This window comes from Scyliorhinus canicula, chromosome 3 (assembly GCF_902713615.1).
Source record: "Scyliorhinus canicula chromosome 3, sScyCan1.1, whole genome shotgun sequence".
Lineage (NCBI taxonomy): Eukaryota > Metazoa > Chordata > Chondrichthyes > Carcharhiniformes > Scyliorhinidae > Scyliorhinus > Scyliorhinus canicula.
In genome coordinates this window covers 239814695-239833090 of record NC_052148.1, presented here as the reverse complement: position 1 = coordinate 239833090, position 18396 = coordinate 239814695, and the positions used below count along the sequence as shown (strand labels likewise).

Genomic DNA, 18396 nt, shown 5'->3' with positions numbered 1-18396 from the left:
CACAGGGTGAAGCAGAGGGGTCCAGAACAGCTATCTGAACATAGACCTCTGATCATCTTACTCTATGGCTCAGTTCAATTGCTGTTGCATCCAAATTTTATTCAGTGGGGGGAGAAATTAAGGGACAGGTTGACTGGGTATTTGTTTCAGGTGTTTAAAATGCGGAGGAAAACAGAATGTAGAAAAAAGCAAGCCATCGAACTTGGCCTATGAGTGCAGATTTGTTCCGCAAAATAGGCAAACATTCAATAAAACAAGAATTTTCCACTGAAGAACAGACATTCTGTACTGATTACGTTCCTCAGAAAACAGCTGCGTATACAAATAAGTAAATGTTTCATGAATAAAATGATACGTATATACCTCTCTGCCAGTGTCTGTTGTTCATTTATTCCGATGTTAAAAAAAACTGGATGCACCCGCAGCAACTTTCCATCTTTAATTTCCTGCGGCAAAACCTGAAACAATTTACCGGGAAGTTGTACCTCCACTGTGTAAAAATCTCTGCAACAAATCCAACAGAAGAGAGAAGTGAAGCGATTACAGATGTTTGAAACAATATCTTATCCAGAGGTTCTGACATGCCAACCGATGGGGCGGATTATAACTCTGGGTGGGATAAAATGTGAGGAGCTTGAAGCAGGTAGTGTACCCAAACATTGAGAGAGAAGTGAGACACAGGCAAATTTTAATTGGAGGCTTCCTTTAAATATTTACATAGAATTTACAGTGCAGAAGGAGGCCACTCGGCCCATCGAGTCTGCACCGGCTCCTGGAAAGAGCACCCCACCCCCTACCCAAGGTCAACACCTCCACCCTATCCCCATAACTCAGTAATCCCACCCAACACTAAGGTCAATTTTGGACACAAAGGGCAATTTATCATGGCCAATCCACCTAATCCGCACATCTTTGGACTGTGGGAGGAAACCGGAACACCCGGAGGAAACCCGCGCACACATGGGGAGGATGTGCAGACTCCGCAGACAGTGACCCAAGCCGGAAACGAACCTGGGACCCTGGAGCTGTGAAGCGATTGTGCTATTCACAATGCTACCGTGCTGCCCAAATATTGAACATCTGTCCCTTGCCTGAGGCAGTTAGGAATGATGTGAATGCTGGGGTGGGCCAACAGGTATTGGGGTGGTCCCAAGGATATGAGTGGAATGGGTGAGGAAGGAATTACTGTTGCTTGGGGCTGGGAAAGAAAAGATCAAGGTGGGCCAGGAATCTTTTGTGCCTCCCCCTCTTCCACACACTAGCCATTCTGTTGCCCCCCCCCCCCCCCCCAGGTTTCTCTGGTGGGTAGATAGCCAGGTGCTCCTCCCGAAGCTTCAGTATAAACAGTATTGCAAGGCTGATTGGGCCCTGACCCTTTGCCTTTCAATTAAGCCCTCCACTGCCATCGGCTGATTCGAAAATAAGCAAAGATATAATTGAGTTGTTAAAAAACCTTTCCCAATCCTAAACAGCTCTGACCCCACAAACACCACACACTGGGGTAAAAGTCAATATTGTATCTCTCAAAAATATCTAAGAACTGTACATGTCAAGGATTGCAGCAGCACATCATTTAGGGCAGCACGGTAACACAAGTGGCTAGCACTGTGGCCTCACAGCGCCAGGGTCCCACGTTCGATTCCCCACTGGGTCACTGTCTGTGCAGAGTCTGCACGTCCTCCCAGTGTCTGCGTGGGTATCCTCCAGGTGCTCCGGTTTCCTCCCACAGTCCAAAGACGTGCAGGTTAGGTGGACTGGCCATGATAAATTGCCCTTAACCAAAAAGGTTAGGAGGGGTTATTGGGTTACAGGGATAGGGTGGAAGTGAGGGCTTAAGTGGGTCAGTGCAGACTCGATAAGCCGAATGGCCTCCTTCTGCACTGTATGTTCTATGTATCAACCACTACAACAGTAAATGTAAAGTACTCTGAAAACTTACATGCAGCATCTTAACAGTCAATAAATACTGTGCTGGTTTCATGGTTTTACCTCTCAAGGAACTTTACATAAATTAATTTTAAGATGTCCAAATGCAGCAAGACCCGGACAATATCCAGGCTTGAGCTGACAAATGGCAAGTAATATTCACACCACTCAAGTGCGAATCAATGACCATCTCCAACAAGAAAGGGTCTAACCACCACCCTTGACATTCAATGGCTTTACCATTACGGATTGAATACTCCACTATCAACATCCTGGTAGTTACCATTTACCAGAAACTGAACAGAAACTGAACTGGACAAGCAATATAAATACCGCGGTTACCAGAGCAGGTCAAAGGCTAAGAATCCTGCAGCCACTCCCCAAAGTCTGTCCACCATCTACAAGGCATAAAGTTAGGAGTGTAATTGAATACTCCCCACTTGCCTGGATGAGTGCAGCTCCAACAGCACTCTAAGAAGCACAACACCATCCAGAATTGGGAGGGAGGGCGGGAGGGGGAGCAGGAAGTCTGGGAGGGGGGAGAGGTAGCAGAGATGGAGGGCAGGTAGACAGGGACGGGGGTCAAGGAGACTGGGATGGATAGGTGGCAGGAAAACCAGGAGCGAGGCTGGGAAGGGGGTCAGGCCGTGAGGAGAGTTGGCTGGGGGTTTGGTGCTCTGGGTGTGCGAGGTGTCCTGTGCGAGGCTGGATAGGGCCGTCAAAATAGTTACTATGGAGTTAGAAGCGATTTTTTTGCTTCCAACTCTTTCAGTCACTGTCAGGATAAAACTGGCAGAAATTAGCAATTTAAATCACTTCTGTCACATGGTTCCCAGCACAGCGCAATTGTCCAGAGAAAGTTAGTGCTTCTGGACAATTGCTAAGTTAACCTCATAGAGGGTTCCCCCAATGCATCATTGGGGTACCCCTTAAATGCAATGCTGGGGAACTAGAAAGTTATGGGCCCATGGTCTTTGAGTAACATATTAAGCAATAAAAGATTGCTTACTTCTTAAAATTATAAAATAGCCATATAAATAATGTTCTTTACATTTCTGACACTCAAACTTTAATTTCTCTGTCCTTAGGCAATGCATTATTCAGAGAGTATAAGACAACTTGTTCCCAGGCATCTACTTTTGCTCAGAGATGCATGACTCATTCCTCAAGGTACACTTAATCTGTTTGAGCAACACTAATTTCTACTCAGCACCTTCGGCAACAGTGCTGGCAATAACAGGAACTCATCACGCGAAGAATTATGGACACAAACCACAACATAGCTGATCTATGGTGAAATATATTTTTACCCTAACATGTAGGACTAGTGGATTTCTAGAAATTTACCCTAAACTCGATGACAAAACTATAGACACCGGGCACGATTTAACAACCATGTTGTGCCAGGCGAGGATCCATGTGGGTTGGTTAGATTGTGTGAGGGGACCAAATTGGGAACCATGCTGGGTGCCGAGCGGTTTGCAATCTAACCGGCCCACTGCCGTTCACGAAATCTACATCCCGGGCGCAATTTTCCGATAATGAGGCAGAGTGTCCACATCGTCGTGAAAGCCGTCGCGTTTCACGACGGCGCGAATCGGCCTCGGGCAATATCAATTCAGGCCCCGTTAAGGGGCCAGCAGCGGGGTCGCGAGAAACACGGTGGGCGTGGCGCCAGAGCGGCATCGTTATCACGCGACGACCAGATGATGCCGCGGCGTGTCATTTAAAGTGCGCGATCCGCGCACAGAGGACCAGACCAATAGAGATGGCTAAGCCCCGCCGTGCCACCCCCAGGTTCAGGGTCAGTGATCTGGACACGATGCTGGACGCCCGGGAAGAGCGCAGGGCCATCTTGTGTCCAAGATGTGGGCACTGGCAACCAGGTTAGCACTGTGAGGCGTGGCTGGCGTGTGGTGGGCACCGCGGTGGGGCACACGCCCCCGGTCTGGAGAACAGTGCCGCAAGAAGCTCCACGACCACACGAGGGCTGCCAGGTTAAGTACCCTGAGGGTTTCCCCGTGCCCCCCCCCCCCAATGCCCCCATCACATATCATGGCCCCCACCCCTCTGCCCATGCAGGGGGGTGGGGGTGGTTGGGGATACCACATTGTACCCGATCCACATGGGCAACACCCCCCCCCCCCCCCCCCCGAGAGCTGCCATGGTGTGGTGCCAAGGGCCCCCCCACCCAGTCATAATGTGGACAACATCCGCACGTCTTGATGGTGACCGCCTAACACTAATGCTTTCTCCCCCCGCCCCCCCGGCAGGACAAGACTGCTCAGAACCTTTGTGAGCATTCAAGACTGGAGGGGGATCGCCTGTGCTGTCACCGTCCATGAGCAGAGGGCTCTGGACCTCGCAGGGGGAGCCGCCACCCGGGAGGTAGCGCCATGCCAGGTCGGAGGCGCAGGAACAAGTGAGACTCCCATGCCTTGCTACACCCCCTCAGCCTGTCACCTCCTCCCTCCCCTCACACTGCACCACCTACCACTGCCCCCAAGTCCCCCCCCCTTTCAACCCACTCCGTGACACATACCCTCCCCACCCCCAACCCCCCTGACACTGCACCCACTCACAATGCCCCCCCCCCCCCTCCCCCACACACCCAACTCCGGGTGTCTAACGATACATGCCTCATTGACGTCAGCAGGGCCAGGAGCCGATCGTCCAGGGACGTCGCAGAGAAGCCCCTGCCGTCCAGATGCAAGCACATCCGCCCCTATGGACGCACGGCAGAGGGGGCAAGGAAGACTGACAGGAGGGCCCTCCCCTGAGCCCGTGGCACTGGAGGGGGACGCACAGAGGATGGACAGGGACGACAGGGACGAAGAGACGATGGACATTGAGGACACTGATGGCCGTGAGTCGGACGAGGAGAGGGCCGCGAGCTGGGATAGTGACGGAGAGATGACTAGGACTGTGGACAGTGACGCACAGAGGACGGCCAGAAAGTCGACACACATGCCGGACACGGCACCTAACGTGGGCCGCGGACTAGTAGCGCCGGTCCAAAGATCGATCCAGGAGTCCCCAGACCTGGGGACAGATGATGAGCTCAAGTTTGCGGCACTGCTGTCACCCACAATGTCCACCATCGCAGATACACTCACCTCGGTTGGGCGCATAAGTGATGAGGCTTTGGGCTCACTTACTGGTGCACACCACACAGCCGAACCGGCACAGCAGGTGGAGGTAGGAGCAGCTGAGGGACTGGACAGTCGGAGGGCAGCCCAGGCCCAGCACACAGCTGCCGCCCAGACAGTTCCCGGGTTCCTGGACTTACTTGACCCACCCACAGACCAGATGCATTTGGAAACCCTGGGAGAGGACAATGGGATGACGGCCGTCTTCCAGCAACTGCAGATCCGGTTGGAGGAGTCCATCCACGTCCATGAGCAGGGACTGGTGCCGGTCATAGCTGCCACCCAGGCCGACACCGCACGGGTGGCGTCCGCACTGGAGGCAGTGGGTGCAATAGTTTCAGCCATGGGTCAGGTTCTGCAAGGCGTGGGGCTTGATGTGCACACATCATCCGTGGCTCAGGACAGGGCTGCCCTCTCACAGGCAGCCATGCGCCAGAGCCAACTGGACATTGCCGCCGTGTTCCGGGGTCTGGCCCAGTCTCAGCAGGCCATCGCTGAGAGCATCGGCGGCCTTGGCCTTGGCCACGTGCTGGGTGGCATCGCAGAATCCCAGCGGGAGGTTGCGCAATGCCTCACAAGGATTACGCACTCCCTGAGCTCCATCGCTGGGAACGTTCAGACCCTTGTCGATTCCACAGCGGCACTCCAGGACTGGCAGCGCCAGGTGTCGGTGGTGCCACGACGCATGTCTCCGCTCGCACCACTGTCCCATAGTGAGGCCCGGGGGCCACCGGGCTCCCTGAGGGAGGAGGAGGTTCTGGTGGCCGTCCCGGTGACTCCAGCAAGTGAGGTCCCGGAACACTCTGACTCCCCCCGTTCCGTCCCTGGTGCATCTGGTGGGCAGCGGGCAGAGCAGCGTGGCACCACGCCATCCAGCACACCCGCCGAGCAGCCTAGCCCATCCAAGCCGGGCCACCCCAGGAAACGCACGCCAAAGGGGAACCAAGTCGCAGGGCTGGAGTCTCAGCAGTCTGTCTCCAATCCTGCTGTACCGTCTGGGGAAACACCAAGGCGTAGTGGTAGGGCCCGTAAGGTCAAGAAGTTAGACACTTAGTAAGTTGGCACGGGTGCAGGGCACAGCTTAGTTATAGGGGCTAGGGCACTTGTATTTGAATGTCATGATTAAATTCACTGTAACACCAAATCTAGGTGCCTCTGTGCTATGTCTGGTGCCTGCGGGGTTGTGAGGGGGACCGAGTGACGCTGGGGGTCGCAGTTCCGTGCAACGGTGAGGCCGGGTGTGTGTTCTCCCCCCCCCCGCAACACCCCGTCACCCTCTGCAAACCGCGTCAGATGCCCCACATTGCCATCTGGTGGGTTGTCCGTGACACATACAGGGACCACCGAGGTGGAGGGTGTAGCTGTGGCCATGAGTCAAACATTGTCTAGCGATCGAGAGCTCACAGGTCATCGCAGAGCGGGTTGTTATCATTCAACATGGCACTGATCACACCCACTGACACAAGCTACTGTGTTAAAACATTCCCGATGTGCTGCAGGTGTAAGGTGCTGTGAAAGTGGCGGTGTGGGCGGTAGGGTTGTACGATGGTGCGGGAAGTGGGGGGTGCTGGGTGGTGCGGTTGTGCGCAATTCATGGTGCAAATGCCTTGCTCAGCGATACCCTCCCCCTAGTTTGTGAAACATGCAATCAACGCGTCGCTTGCTCGCTCTCCTAGCTGGTGTCGTCATGCAGCCTCCTGGTCGTGTCTGTGCATCCCCCCCCATCCTTCTCCTCCTCCTCATGTTCAGAGGAGTCGCCCTCATCGGCCTCCCCATGTGCATCCTCCTCCAGGACCTCGCCCCTCTGCTGGGCAATGTTGTGCAAGATGCAGCAGACCACAACTATGCGCCCGACCTTGTCGGGGTGGTACTGCAGGCCCCCTCCAGAGCGGTCCAGGCACCAAAACTTCATTTCAGAAGGCCAAAGCACCTCTCCACAACACCCCTGGTTGTTGCAAGGGCCTCATTGTAGCAGGTCTCCGCGTCGGACTGTGGCCTCCGTATAGGCGTCATCAGCCACGACCGCAACGGGTACCCATGTCGCCCAGCAACCAGCCCCTCAGCCGGGGGGGGCGGCGGGGTCCCTCGAAAATAGCGGGGATGAAAAAATGAGCGAGTATGAAGGCATCCTGCACGCTGCCAGGGTATTGGGCGCACACGTGCATAATCTTCGTGCGATGGTCACAGACCACCTGAATGTTCATAGAGTAGTTGCCCTTTCTGTTCAGGAAAACGTCCCTGTCGTCCGAGGGTGGATGCATGCCGACATGCACGGGATCAATCACCCCCTGGACCATCGGCATCCCGGCCACGGAGGCAAATCCCGCTGCCCGGTCAGCCAGGTGTGCGCAGTCCTCTGGAAAATGAATGTATCTGTCCGCGATGTCATACAGGATGCGGTGACGGCCCGGATGCACCGGTGCACCGATGCCTGCGAGATTCCGGAGGGGTCCCCACTCAGCGCCTGGAAGGACCCCGGTGCGAAGAAATTAAGGGCAACCATCACCTTGACGGCCACCGGGATAGCAGGTCCTCCCCCGTTCCACATAGTGCCAGGTGGGCCACGAGATGGCATATATGTGCCATGGTCTCCCGACTCAATCGAAGTCTCCTCCTGCATGCCGCATCCGGAAGCTCCTGGAATGACATGCGGTCCCGATACACTCGAGGCCGCATGGGGCGCCTCTGGCGCCTTGGCACCACCACCTGCTCTTGCTCCTCCCCCAGAGCCCTATCAGGATCCGATTCAGCGTCCTCCGCATGCCCGACGATGTGGTGGTCATTGTCACCCACTGTCTTCTCATCCATTTGTCGGGCGGGAGGACCCGCGGCAGCAACTGCTCTGAGCCGCCTTCGTCGGCGGCGAAGAATGGCTACCTACAGGCCAGCCGCTCCCACCATGGCGGCAAACATTGCTGGATGGTGCGTGAACTTAACAACCTACACGAAAGGGGGGGGGGGGGGAGTTGGGAGGGAGAGACAACAACAATATGTTCAACGATGGCGCTTTGACACCTCGACAGCCAAGCCCCATGGGATTCATGGGTGCCCCGGCTGCCCTGTACCGCTGCAGACACACATGCAACCTTCACCCTGCCCACAGTCTCCGTCCACCACCCACTCAACCCCGTCCCTCCTCATTGAGGCGCCACTTGCCTCGGCCCATCAGCGTGACCTGCACTTGGAAGCGTGTCTTCACCGCTGTCCTGCCATGGAAGGCTGGCTGGCATATCGCTCCCGCGGGTAACCGTGCCCGACCTTACCTCTCCCCCCAACAGCATGGCAGCATCATTTCCTCCACCCCCTCCTCCTTCCTCCACCCCCTCCTCCCACCTCAACCCCCTCCACCCCCTCCTCCCACCTCAACCCCCTCCTCCCACCTCCACCCCCTCCTCCCTCCTCCACCCCCTCCTCCTTCCTCCACCCCCTCCTCCCACCTCCACCCCCTCCTCCCACCTCCACCCCCTCCTCCTTCCTCCACCCCCTCCTCCTTCCTCCACCCCCTCCTCCCACCTCCACCCCCTCCTCCCACCTCCACCCCCTCCTCCCACCTCCACCCCCTCCTCCCACCTCCACCCCCTCCTCCCACCTCCACCCCCTCCTCCCACTCCTCCTACCTCCAGCCCCTCCTCCAACCCCCACCCCACACCGAGCATTGCGGCATCCTCCTCCAAACCCCCGTACTTGGTACCTCAGGCGACTCTCTGGCAGGCACGGCACCGACCTCGATGGCGCCGTTCTCGCCCTCTGGGAGAATTGCGGAACGTTTCCGACCGGTGCCGCAGGAAAAATTGGCGCGAACGGTGATTCTCCCATACGGCGCGGCATGGGAGAATCGCGCCCCTCATCTAGATGCAACGCAAAGCTAATTGAGGCCAATTAAGGCCAATCTCCATCTCATTAGCGAGACGGAAACCGGTTCTATTGGCCTCCCGTGATCTAATCAGATCCTCAGTGAGCGGTCATGTGGACACCGATTAGTACTGGTCAACACAAATGTGGACCAGGCACCATGGCACCTGGAGGGAGGGGGGGGGGGGTCTCTCAAGCCATTGGAGCCCCCTGGGCTATCAGGGACATGGGAGGGTGGCACCCTAGCTCTCCCTCTGGAACCTTAGCACTGCCAGGCTGACACCTTGGCATGGCCATTCTGGCACTGCCAAGGTGCCCATGTGGCACTGCCAGGTCAGCGGGGCACTGCCAGAGTGCCAGTGCCATGGCACCAGATGCCAGGGTGGCACTCCTAAGGGCCGGGGCCTGAGGCGGCCATGTCCATTAAAGAAGGGATGAGTAGGAGTATGACAGGTGAGGGAGGGGAGGGAAGACAAGTGCAGGTATGAAGGTGCTTCCTGAAGGTGGCAGGGCAGTGGAGGGGGGGGGGGGGGGGGGGGGGGGGGGGGGGTGAAGGGTGGAAGTCCTGAACATGGGCGGCCTGGAATGGGGCATGGGAAGGCCTGAAAAGGCGGCCCCTCAGTGACCCCATAGTGGGGTGTCCTCACTGGGAGGTGTGGCGTAATACCCATGTGTGTGGGGGCGAGGTGACATTGCCTATGGTTGGGGGTGTGGGGGACCCTCATGCTCAATCAGAGATCGGGGCACCCTTTCAAAATGGTGGCCTGATATTGGAGGAGCTGGTCTGGCCAAGGGTTCAACTCCCAAGTGATAAAAACATTTCCAAGGGCATTGCACTCGAAAAGTAGCACGCGCACGCAACTAGCAGATGCTGGGAGATCCTATTTCTGGGATCTAACCAGCTTGCCATGCCTCGCGAGATCGAACGTGATCTCGTGTGATGTGAATCCCTCCCATTGTGGGCAGGATCAATATCTGGCAAATCTACATATTAGAGTCTCACTCTAATATGTGATCCCGAGAGCTAACCAAGGCCTAACTCCCTCAGCTTGGAGACTTCAGACGAGCACCGTTCAGTGCTGGTCTCCACAAATGGGGATCAGACGGTACGGCACTCGTGGAGGTCTCCCAGGGGAATGGAGCCTCCCAGGGGAATTGAGGCCCCCAGGTGCATGTGCTCTGGACAGGTGATACACTGGCACTGCTGGTGCCACTGGGGCACTCTGGCAGTGCCATGGAGCCCAGGTGGCACTGCCAGCAGAGTTCCCCGCTGAGGACCCCAATCTACCAGGATGGGCGTTAGATGGTGGGGTGTACTCAGCACTCTAAATGCTGGGAAATACCCGGCTCATCTCGCGGGTTATGGGACTCTGTCCCCATTCGGGTAGCTCGCGCTCCAAGTGTGGGCGAGCCCACAGAGAAACGCCCGCAAAAGTGACTAAGTGTGGTTGGATAGCAGTAAGGAATTCACCAAGAGCCAGGGAGAAACTCTCAGCCAAACCCGCCTGAAATGACAATTAGAAACTATTCTGTTAGATGCCCCCCTCCCCCATCTTGATATAGTACATCCTTGGAAGACATTGAATTTTCTTTGATGTTGACAGGGTAATGGCATTTTAACCATGCAGTATTATTGGATGACGTGTGAAGGAACCTTAGTTCTTAGTGTACTGCGATGGGAACATGGACGATGGTAGCATGGAATGGTACCATAACAGAAATGTTACTGGATTAATGATCCAAAGGCCTTGACTAATGCTCCAGCGACATTAACTCAAATCTCACAATCATGAATTCAATTAATTAATAAAACTGGAATAAAAATCTAATGTCAGTGTTGACTGACCATGATGAAATTCCTGCATTGTCATAAAAACCATCTGTTTCACCAATGACCTTCAGGAAGGAAATGTGCTGTCTGGACCCAGTCGACTCTTAACCGCTCTGTGAAATGACCGAGCAAACCACTCGGTTGCATCAAAATTAAACAAGAACAAATCTAGATGGATCCCACACCATCAATCTAGGCAACATAAATGATGGAAGCACATCCTGCCCAATTGACCCTGTAAAGCCTTCTTCGCTCACATCTGGAGACATGTGCCAAAATTGAGAGAGGTATATTCTCTAATTTTGGAGATATCCATTGTCTGCCATTTATGTTCATGAAGGGGATTTTCACAGTAACGTAATTGCAGTGTTAATATAAGGCTACTTGTGACACTAATAACATTTGTTATGTTAATTGCCACTTTTCAGCCCAGACTTAAATGGTGTCTAAGTGTTGCTGCATGCAGGCAATGACTGCTTCAGCAAAATATAAGGTATAAGCAAACATCCCCACTTCTGAGCTTATTTTGGCGGGAAGGTTACTACTTTGAGGAAGTCTTGCCATAATATATTGAGGCTGAGCTTATTGGCCCTCATCAACCACTAGCATTTTCCTATGTACTAGGTATGACTCCAACCAGTGGGGAACTTTCGCCTGATTCAGTTCGAGCTTATTGATGCCGCACTCATTCAAATGTTGCCTTGATGTCATGGACTAATGGCTGGCATAACCTCTGGAATTGAGCTCTTTTGTCATGTTTGGAGAAAGGCTGTGAAGAGGTCAGGAGCTGAGTGGCCCTGGCAGAACCCACCCTGAGCACTGATGAGCAGATTGATCTGGAGGATCATTGTGAATGGAGGATCTGATGAACCAAGATTAAACAAGGGTGTGTGCTTCCCTCCCGCAGCCCCCCACCCCCCCCCCCACTTGTTCATCACATACCTGACCATCATCGTTCACCTCATCCGAGATGACCTCCCACCCAGTGTCAGCCTGCAGTATCATCTGGAAAGGAAGCTTTCCAATCTTGGTCATTTCTGGGCAAAAGCAAAATTGATCGCCATGGACATCCACGAACCTCAGTTTGCAGATGACTACCTCAAGTTGGCTCACTCTGTACAGGACATACAAAAGACGCTTGACCTCTTCAGCGTAGTCTGTGGGATACCTCTTTTAGTATCTGTGGCCGAGAACACTTCACTTTTCAGAAATACTGGCAGGTCTGAATCTTTTCCCCTTGTCTTGCAGGTGAGAATGCAGTTGTTTAAATTGCTGCCTCAAATTCCTGTCAGCTATGCACGTGTTTCTTCAGGGCGGCCAATATATTGGCCGGAGGCCTTCACATTCAACAAGTTACGTGAATTACAAATAGCTGGCAAATATGGTCATACAAATTTGGTCAGTGGGATTACTTGCATCATACAATTCCCATCCCAACTGTGTGAAAAGCAATTTTCACCTTGTAATTAGAGGTGCAGACTTGACTAATTTCAAATGAGAAATTAGGTGCTTTAACACAGGCACTTGAATACCAGGAAAGTGTAGGTGCCCTGGGCAGCTTTCTCCATTGAGGCGCTAAATCAAATTTCCTTATCCCAGCAGCAGTTTCAATGATTTGGATAACCAGTAGATTTCATGAAATAGTTTCATGTCCATGTCTCCTCACATGGGCAACTACAATCTGCTTCCTAAGTGTGTCCAAAATCCTCATCACCTTCTTTGCAATATATTATGCACACACTGGTCGGAATATTCAGGCAGCTCTCACTGGTGGGTTCGTCTGGTCCCACCAATGGTGAACCCCCGTCACGGGTTTCCCGGCGGCAGTGGGGGGGTTGCATGAAACAGGAAACCCCATTGACAGCAGGTGGGATCGTGAGATCCCACCGTTGGCCACTAGCTGACCACCTCCTTCCACCATGAAACACATTGTGGGGGATGGAACATGAATGACCTTTAGTCAGATTTTACTTTGATTAAAGTATTCAATGCAGTGTACATTCAAATTGTATCACTTGTAAAATGTTGCAGCATTTTGACAGACATTGAAGTCTGATGACACTAGATGGTAGCACGATAATGCAACTATTTGTTTCGGTTCTGAAAATTACTGCTTACCGGATTCCAGTCACAATGGGATAAAGGTCGGCACTGGCACTCTCCTCCAACTGTGCTTCAATAACTTTGAATGCCACTTTCTGTAAATCTATAATTGCAATTGACATGTCCTCCAGCATTCCAATCTCTTCACCTGAAGGTTAAAACAGACACCCTTTAAATGTCAGCAGCTTTTCTACAATCCTACAGATCTGTATGTATTAAGAGGGAAATGCTCTTTGTTAAATAGATATTGGCAACATTGCTTGGAAATAAAGTTAAACTAGACTTATCACACAGCCTTTTCTGTCTTCACTGCTGTGTTGGTCAATTAAGACCCAGGCTTGGCTAAGATACCTTGTTAGAGGAACCCAATGTTATATCCTGTGAGGTAAGAGCAGGCAACACCCCCCCCCCCCCCCCCCCCCCCCCACCCCCAACCGCTCCAGTCTGGTCAAAATAGACTGAGGTACTCTGAAAATAGGCCAACGTTGAAAGGTTATGTACTTAATGAGGATGAATCTGGATACCAATGCCAATTTGTGGATTTGTGGTTTTAGCAGATTGGCAAACTGTTAAATTCACTGTCTAGCCCACGCATTACATAAAGAGGGACATTTACCAACACCCAACCCCAACAAAGTGGAGAAGCTCTATTTGTTGTGGCATTGTAATTTAATATCCATGAACAAGTTCCCAAATCGCTTGATTAATAGTAAGATTTCTACTTTATTTGGAAACAAAAAAACTTGTCCTATGAAGGTTGAGGGCCTGATATTAACAGAAGGCCTTGCAATTTCTTTCAGTCAAGTCAAACATTTGACAGCAAAAAAAAGAAGAATTACATTGTTAGCCATTTTCGCCCAAGAATCTTAAATTTGTACTTCTGGTTTAAACTGGTAACTTTAAGCACTAATTTCTTCTTAAAAATAGTCTTGTTGAAGAATTCTTGACAAGTGAAATGTAGATTTTACTGCAGACAAAGTTTATACTCTGTCTTACCATGTGCATACTGTTCGGGGGCTTGCCGCTTGTTGGGGCAGCACAGTGATTAGCACTGCTGTCTCACAGTTCCAGGGTCCCAGGTTCACTTCCGGCCTCTGTGTGGAGTTTGCACTTCCGCCCCAGGACTGCGTGGGTTTCCTCCAGGTGCTCTGGTTTCCTCCCACAGTCCAAAGATGTGCAGGTTAGGTGGATCGGCTATGCTAACTTGCCCCTTAATGTCCAAAGGTTAGGTGGGGTTACTGGGTTACAGGGATGAGGTGGAGGCTTAAGTAGGGTCCTATTTCCAAGGGCTGGTGAAGACACGATGGGTCGAATGACCTCCTTCTGCACTGTAAATTCTATGTACACCACTCCCATGAGTCATCTTTTGCCATTTTAGTTTCTTATCTCTACCCAAACTGCTTCTGCATCCTGGTTTCCTGAATTTAGGTCAACCCTCTCTAATACCATCATTAATTGTTAGAGCCACCCCCACCTTCCTAGCTTCTGGTTTTTCATCAACGTCATGTATATACAGGTCCCAATATATGCCGCCCTGCAGCCATGTCCCTTTAATGGCTATCAGGTTGTACTTACTTATTTCCATTTTCACCATTAGTTCATCTGATTTATTTTGAATGCTATATGCATTCAGATGCAGAGCCTTTAGTATTGTTGTTTTATTATTTTTTAAACATCTAGCCTTGACCTCTGTTATAGAAATCATTATGTGGAGATGCCGGCGTTGGACTGGGGTGAGCACAGTAAGAAGTCTTACAACACCAGGTTAAAGTCCAACAGGTTTGTTTCAAACACGAGCTTTCGGAGCACGGCTCCTTCTTCAGGTGAATGGAAAGGCTTGTTCCAGAAATGTTTATATAGACACAGTCAGAGATGCCCGGAACATAGAAATCATTGGCAAAGATAACAGTATCTGAAATTAAGAGGAATCTGGTCACATCAATAAACTGATGGTTAATGTGCAGCAAGTGGAAATGGAAGTCTCTCGGAACATGCAAGGTGACAGGACGATGGAAGATATTAGAAGGATCTGGATGGGTGGCAGATTAAATTAATACAGGTGACTGTGAGGTCATACTTATCTGTCAGGAAGAACGAGAGGAAAGTATGCTGAATAATAAAACTTTAAAAGGAGTTCAAAAGGAAAAGCAAAGGGACTCACTGATAAGTCACACAGATTTTTAAAAATGGAAGCAGTAAAAATGATAAAATAGATTCTTTAAAAAAAACACAGAATTCTTGGCTTAGAAACATAGGGCGCGATTCTCCGCACTCACGACGGGGCGGAGAACAGCGGACGGCGCAAATTTTTACGGCGACGCTGGTCCGACGCCCTCCCGCTATTCTCCCCCCCCCCCCCACACCCGCCCCCCGACACGAATCGCTGCTCGCCGTTTTTTTACGGCGAGCAGCGATTCTCCCCTGGCCGATGGGCTGATTTACAAGGCCTGTACGGCCGTTTTCACCATTTTTAATACACCTGCTATACCAGTTCATGAAAATGGCCGCAAAGTGCCGTTCTGCACAACCATGCCACCGATTGGCACGGCCGCACCACGGCCGTGCCAAGGGTGGCATGGACCCACGATCGGTTGGCACCGATCGCGGGCGGCGGGTCCGATTCCCGCGCACTCTTTCTCCCTCCGCCGCCCCGCAGGATAAGTCCGCGGGGCGGCTGAGGGGCATTACGGACCGCGCATGCGCGGGTCTGACGCATATGCGTGGATGATGTCAGCCGCGCATGCGTGGATTGGAGTCATCCAATCGCGCATGCGCGGCTGACGTCATCATATGCATCAGCCGTCGCTAACTTTGGCGCGCGGTCTTAGCGAAATTCGTTAAGCCCGCGATGCCGGAGTTCACGGGGCCGCGATGCTAGCCCCGACCGGGGAGCAGAATCGGGTCCCGGGAGGGAGCGCGGAGGCTGCCGTGAAACACGGCCGGTTTCGTGGCAGCCTTCACGACTCTCCGCCTTTGCGGAGAATCGCGCCCATAGGAAATAGGAGCAGGAGGAGGTTATTCAGCCCCTCGAGCCAGCTCCACCATTCATTAAGATCATGGCTGATCATCCAACTCGATAGCTTAATCCCCGCTTTGGATCCCCTTCACCGTAAGTGCCATATCTACCTGCTTCTTGCAAACAAGCAATGGCTTGGCCTCAACTACTTCTTGTGCTAACGAAGTCCACAGGCCAACCACTCTCTGGCTGAAGGAATTTCTCCCATCTCTGTCCTAATGGTCTGCTGCGTATCCTCAGACTGTGACCCCTGGGAGCATCCTTCTTGCATCTACTTCATAAATAAACATAGAGTGAGAAGGCAAGGAGTGACTGATGAAGTTTTATTTCAAATGCAGGATCTACCTTTGGCCTCCTTTGTTTAGGAAGGATGTCATTGCCACAAAGTAGGCACAAAAGAGAGTTTATAAGAAGAAACGGAGGGTGAGTGTCTTTAATTACGAGGAAAAATCAGAACTCATTTCAGTCAATTGGAGAAGAGGTATGCAGCGTGTACTAAAATGATATGAATATTATTTACATAAATTACGGCTATTTAAGGTAAAACAATCTGTCTTTCAGCTGATAATCAGCGACAGTGGGAAACAGTTGAGGAGTAGACAGGGAAATAGAGGAAGACAAAGTGGAGTATATATTGCAGAATAAAGGAAAGCCATGCAAAGTGTCAAGAAAGGGAAAAAGGCAAACTTAAAATACAAGAGAATGATCATTTAAAAAAATCTTTCATGGGATGCGGATGCCGTTGGCTAGGCCAGCATTTATTGCCCATCCTTAATTAACCTTGAGGAAGTGCTTCTTCCAATTTGTGTTCAACGTGGAGGAATATTGATTCATCATCTGGAGGTGGGGGTGGAGGGGGGTGCGATCGGCAAGATGTTACCTTGCCCATGTTTGACCTGATACAATGAAACTTCATGGGGCCTGGAGTCAATGCTGAAGGCTCCCAAGTGCGACACTGTCCCCTGACTGCACACCTCGTGCTGCCCGCCTGTGGGAGATCTGTCCTGCCGGTGGTGCCTGGGATACTGTTTGTAAAGTATGAATCGGTGAATCTGACTATGTCAGGCAGTTACTTAACTAGCCTGTGGGGCAACTCCCCCAGTTTTGGCACAAACCCCAGAATGTTAGAAGGGGAACTTTGCAAGATTGAAGAACTGGGTGTGCCGTTGAGTGGGAATAACAGCGAGTGAGACAAAGACAAACAGTAAACATGGCTCCACGTGTCTAAGAGAACAAGGGAATCAGAAAGACAGAGGCGATGATGCAAAGATAGAGAGAGGTAATTGGAGAAAGCAGAAAAGGAACTAAAAATAGAACAAAATGTTTCAGAGGTTTGAAGTAGAATAGACTTTGGGGCCCTCTTCAGACCTTAATATGCAATTACAACATCTCAAAAATCAGAATAATTAGTCAGGTATGATAATTCAATTATCAATATTCATACCAATAATCAGTGCAATTAACTCTTTTTTGCAAAGTTGAGGCACAACGTAAGTTTTGAAACAGAGAACAGTAATAAAATGAAGATTATGGAAGAGATATTTATATTTCGCCACATGTACATTGTGCCATGTTTAAGGGTGCAAAGATTGGAAGTTTGGTCATCCTGAAACTTTCACTGTTACACATGCACAGCAAAATAAAGTTTGGCAAACAAGGCTCATGTGCCAGCAATTCTGTTGGAGCAATTCCTGTTCCACTCCAGTAACTTAATTGGAAACATCGAGCGAGATTCTCAGTTCCCTCGCGCACGCCATGTTTCTTGGCAGCTGAAGGTGGCCCGCCGTTGACAGGCGGCGGAATCTTCTGGTTCTGCCACAGTCAACGGGATTTCCCATTAATTCCACCCTATGCTGCCAGTAAACCTGCAGCAGGGACCCACCATCGGCAGGGCCGGAAGATTCTGGAGGCGTGAACAGCCGGAAAATCTTGTCCATCGTTTACAAACATAAACCAGACGGCGTCTGAGGCCGCTCCTCACCCCCTATTCTCCCCCCCCCCCCCACCCCGGGGGCTAGGATCGGCGTTTCGTCAAACACGGCCGCCGGGCCTTGACGCTGGCAGTTGCCGTGTTCCCCTCCGCTGCTCTGCAAGACATGGCGGCTTGATCTTGCGGGGCGGCGGTGGGGAAAGAGTGCCTTGGAGACGCCGGCCCGACGATTGGTGGGCACCGATCGAGGGCCAGTCCTCTCCCGAGCACGGGCGTGATTCTCAATCCCCTCTCCGCCCCCCACAGGCCCCAAACTCATATTTCGCGCGCAATTCACGCCGGCAGCGACCAGGTGTGGTTGCCGCTGCCGTGAACAGGTCGGGAACGGCAGGCCACTCGGCCCACTCAGGCCGGAGAATTCTCCGAGCGGCATGTCGCAAAACGTGACACGCCATTTTGGGGGGGGGGTGAGAGAATCACGGGGGGTGCCAGAGCAGCTCTCCCACGATTCTCCCACCCGGCCTGGGGAGCGGAGAATCGCGCCCCAGATTTCTGATCTGAAGAAGTGAGGGAAACTTTAAATTAAAAA

At 52.0% G+C, this 18396-nt stretch overlaps 1 protein-coding gene across 7 annotated transcripts in view; it reads right to left on the bottom strand.

Moving 5' to 3' along the window:
- inpp4b (inositol polyphosphate-4-phosphatase type II B) overlaps positions 1 to 18396 on the bottom strand; it is a 1043608-nt gene that overhangs the window by 68917 nt on the left and 956295 nt on the right. For all 7 annotated transcript variants that reach the window (XM_038792440.1, XM_038792442.1, XM_038792441.1 and 4 more), the window contains 2 exons: positions 12877 to 13009; positions 364 to 504 (listed from right to left, as the gene is read on the bottom strand). In XM_038792440.1, the coding sequence (XP_038648368.1) occupies positions 364 to 504; positions 12877 to 13009 (274 nt within the window). The remainder of the gene's footprint in view (positions 1 to 363; positions 505 to 12876; positions 13010 to 18396) is intronic.